Raw genomic sequence first — 3,328 nt, 5'->3', positions numbered from 1 at the left:
AGGCGCCGAGCCACTGTAATTTCTTTCTGTTAAACATATTCTTAACGATTTATGTCCTTAATGACACGTGACTTATCTTGAAACTGTGTACATAGCAATGTGCCTGCACTCCTGCAGCCTGCTCTCCCCTTCTCCACCCTGGGCAGGACTCAGGCCTCCTTGGAGGACCAGTGTGTCAACAGGAAGGCTCTTCCCCCACCCTCCATTGGGCAGGGGTGCAGCCCCTTCCACTTCCCTTTCAGCAGTTCTGAAATCTGCTATCGTAACGGAAACCCCAGAAGAAATGAAACACTGTCCTCACAAACCATGGCAACACAGGTTTCTAGGATCCCTCAGAGTAAAGCTAAATTGTTCTTTTCTTTTGTGAGCAAAATTGCTCTGAATCTCAGTCTAACTCTTGAACAGCCCTGTGAACTCACATAGCCTGGCCTGTCACAGGGTGGGGCTACAGGAGAGGGGCTGAGATATGGTCAAGAGGGTCAAGCAGTGGCACCTGTTTCATGGACTTGGACAAAGTGAGACCCCTGAGCTACAGCTCTGGATCTCATCTCCAGGGGCTCCTGTATACCCCCAATCTCACCCAGCCTAGCAGTCCCAGGCTCCCACCCGGGAAAACCCCCAGGTGTAATGCAGTCAATTCTTTCTCAAAAGAATGACTGCCAGTTTCCTATTTGTTTCATTACACCCTCCTTTGAGTAAACAGCTAAGATTACACAAAGATGGTGACCTCTTAATTCTGCAGAAGAGGAACAACTGTGAAGACGACTGTTATTTCTGCAGCATTAGGTAGCCCTTGAAAGTGACAGTGATTAAAAGCAAGAAAAGTCACTCAGAGGGGCTTAAGGTCTGTGCTCTGGAAGGGAGGGCATGGACCTGGTGCTCTCATAAGAATAAGAAACAGACACGGGAGAGACACAGACTGGGTCCCTGGGGTCTAAGGATTGGAAGGGATTTGGGGATGAGGACTAGAGAAAGTTTAGGGTTCTAAAAATGTGCTTAATCTATTTCAGAAGTCCTAAAAGCACCTCTAGACCCTGTGGGTGCAACTCTGATGTCCCCACCCCCCACCTCACGTCGCCGGGAAGCCACCGGCATCACACTCTTGGCCTGGGCACCTTGCTCCTCTTTACGTAGGAATCCTCTTCATAAACATCTCGCGACAACCCAAAATCCGAAATCTTCATCTTTCTTCCCTCGGCTACCAAGATGTTTCTGGCAGCCAAGTCCCGATGGACAAGCTTCAAAAAAGAAAGAGAAGACCCTTCAGGCCTGGGGAGCGCTACGTGGAGGTGGGTGTGGCCAAGGCGGCGTGGCTTGGCGTGGCCTAGTGAGGGGTGCGGGGACACCGCGGAGCCTCAGCCGGGAGAGTGCGGCGATGGGTGGGGTGTGGCGGCGCAACCCTCTCGGCACACACCTTCATTTCTGCCAGGTACTGCATCCCCCGCGAGATCTGCCAGGCGAATGAGATGAGGTCGCCCATTGTTAGGGCCCGCTCGTCTGGGTTGTCCAGGGAGCTGGAGTTGCAGCTGCCTCCGCTGCCCACGTAGCCGGGGCCCACCTTGCGGCTCTCGCGCAGGAAACCGCGCAGAGAGCCGTACTTGGCATACTCCACGATGAGGAGCAGCGGCCCTGGGGGCAAAGAACGAGCCCTGGACGTGCGGAAGGGGCACCAGCGCAGGGAGGTTGCAGGGAAGCTGCAGGGCCCCGGAGGCCCGGCGGATCAGATGCCCTGCCAGTGAGGGGGCAGACGGACCCAGCCCCTCCCTGGGCAGCCCAGCTGAAGCTCCCTGCCGCGCATAGCCACATAGGTCCGGCTCGCTCTAGCATCTTGTGCTCTCTGCCTCCCGCTGCCCCGTGGGCGCCACCTTCTGGACGTGCCTGAGGCAGGCACCTACTGAACTCAGCCCTGTCCTGGAAGGCACCCCTCCCTGTTGAGATCTCAGGCCTCTCTGGATCCTTGCTCTGGGGGCAGCAATGGCTCGGGAAGGGAGCACAGATGCAGCAGCTTTCTGGGTTGCAGTCCTGCCCTAGGCCCGGCCTTGAGCCCCGGGGGTGCTGACTAGGGTGTCTGTTGTTCTCTCCCTGTTGTACCTTGTCTCTCTCCAAGCCTCAGTTCAGACAGACAGACAGACAGACACACACACACAGAGACACACACACAGAGTCTGGAAAGCCAACAGACCAGGCCTGTGTTCTGTGTCCTTAGACACAGAGAAATGGTAAAATGCTTCTGTCATGTAGAGCTGAAGTTGGGGTCACCTGAAGGTCAGGGCATACTTAGTGCCTGTGAGTACTGAGGATGCACCTTCCATTTCTGGAGTTCCCTAACCTGGGCTCAGCTCAGAATGGGCTGCTGGCAACTGGGATGTCACATTAGAGCCCTCTGAGCAACCTCGGCAGGTCCATAGAGGGCCACCAGCAGAAGTGCTGATTGGCCAGTGGACAGCTGGACACAAGCTCTAGGCTGAGGCTGGAGCCAGAAGCCCAGGGAGGAGGGAGAACAAGGCACAGGGAAGGAGAGGACCACAAAGGATGGAAGAGGGATAACGGGGCTGCCCAGAGCCCCTGTCTGTGTCTGCCCCACCCCACGTCAGCCTTACCGTCTTGGCTGCAGGCCCCGTACAGCTTGATGACATGTGGGTGGTTGACCTGCTTCAGGAGGTTGAACTCTGACAGGAGGTCCCGCAGCTCACTCGGGGAGGCATTCTCTGAAATGCAGCACAAACAGCAGGATGTAAATGGTGCTTCCTGGAATCCCCTTCTATGGACATGCTGGGTCAGGAATGGACCTGTCATCTCCTTCATGGATACTCTGCCTGGGTTCAGACAGAAGCCCCAAAGGACTTCAGTGCTCAAGGTTTCTCCTGGCCTTCAGGGTCAGTCAATAGGGGCCTCATATGTTGTGGGGGAATAAGCCACCCGAGGGGCTGGCATCCACAAAAGCAGAATCTTTTCTTGGAAAATATCCCAGGCTGTGCTAAGTGATTGACAATATGTCCCCACAGATGCCATCTTTAGAAGTCAGCAGGCTATAGAGACTTCCCCTCATTAATCCATTTGGGAAGGTCAAGGGACTCCCCCAGAGTCCCGTTATGCCTGCTTAGGGGGAGATGCCCATGAGGGAGGATCCCACATATGGAGATCAGGCTCCCTTCTAATGTGGGAGCCTAATGTAGAAGGTACCCCTCTAATGTGCTTCCAGCGTGTGTGTGCCACCATCTCATGCTCCATTAATGCCACAAGAAACCCATGTTAGCTTCAGATAAGTCAGTGTTTCCATTTTGCTGCACACCTGACCTTTTAGCTTGGGACTTCTTTTTTTTTTTTT

At 54.6% G+C, this 3,328-nt stretch overlaps 1 protein-coding gene across 1 annotated transcript in view; it reads right to left on the bottom strand.

Moving 5' to 3' along the window:
- Window positions 1-3,328, bottom strand: part of RET (ret proto-oncogene) — a 22,600-nt gene that overhangs the window by 7,389 nt on the left and 11,883 nt on the right. The window contains exons 10-12 of the mRNA XM_012809408.2: window positions 2,601-2,708; window positions 1,415-1,629; window positions 1,116-1,238 (exon numbers count right to left, since the gene is read on the bottom strand). Coding sequence (XP_012664862.1) covers window positions 1,116-1,238; window positions 1,415-1,629; window positions 2,601-2,708 — 446 coding nt within the window. The remainder of the gene's footprint in view (window positions 1-1,115; window positions 1,239-1,414; window positions 1,630-2,600; window positions 2,709-3,328) is intronic.

This window comes from Otolemur garnettii, unplaced genomic scaffold (genome assembly GCF_000181295.1).
Source record: "Otolemur garnettii isolate 467f Iridium unplaced genomic scaffold, OtoGar3 scaffold00105, whole genome shotgun sequence".
NCBI lineage: Eukaryota > Metazoa > Chordata > Mammalia > Primates > Galagidae > Otolemur > Otolemur garnettii.
Note: the sequence above shows the minus strand (reverse complement) of the source record. Positions and strands in the feature narration are given on the sequence as shown.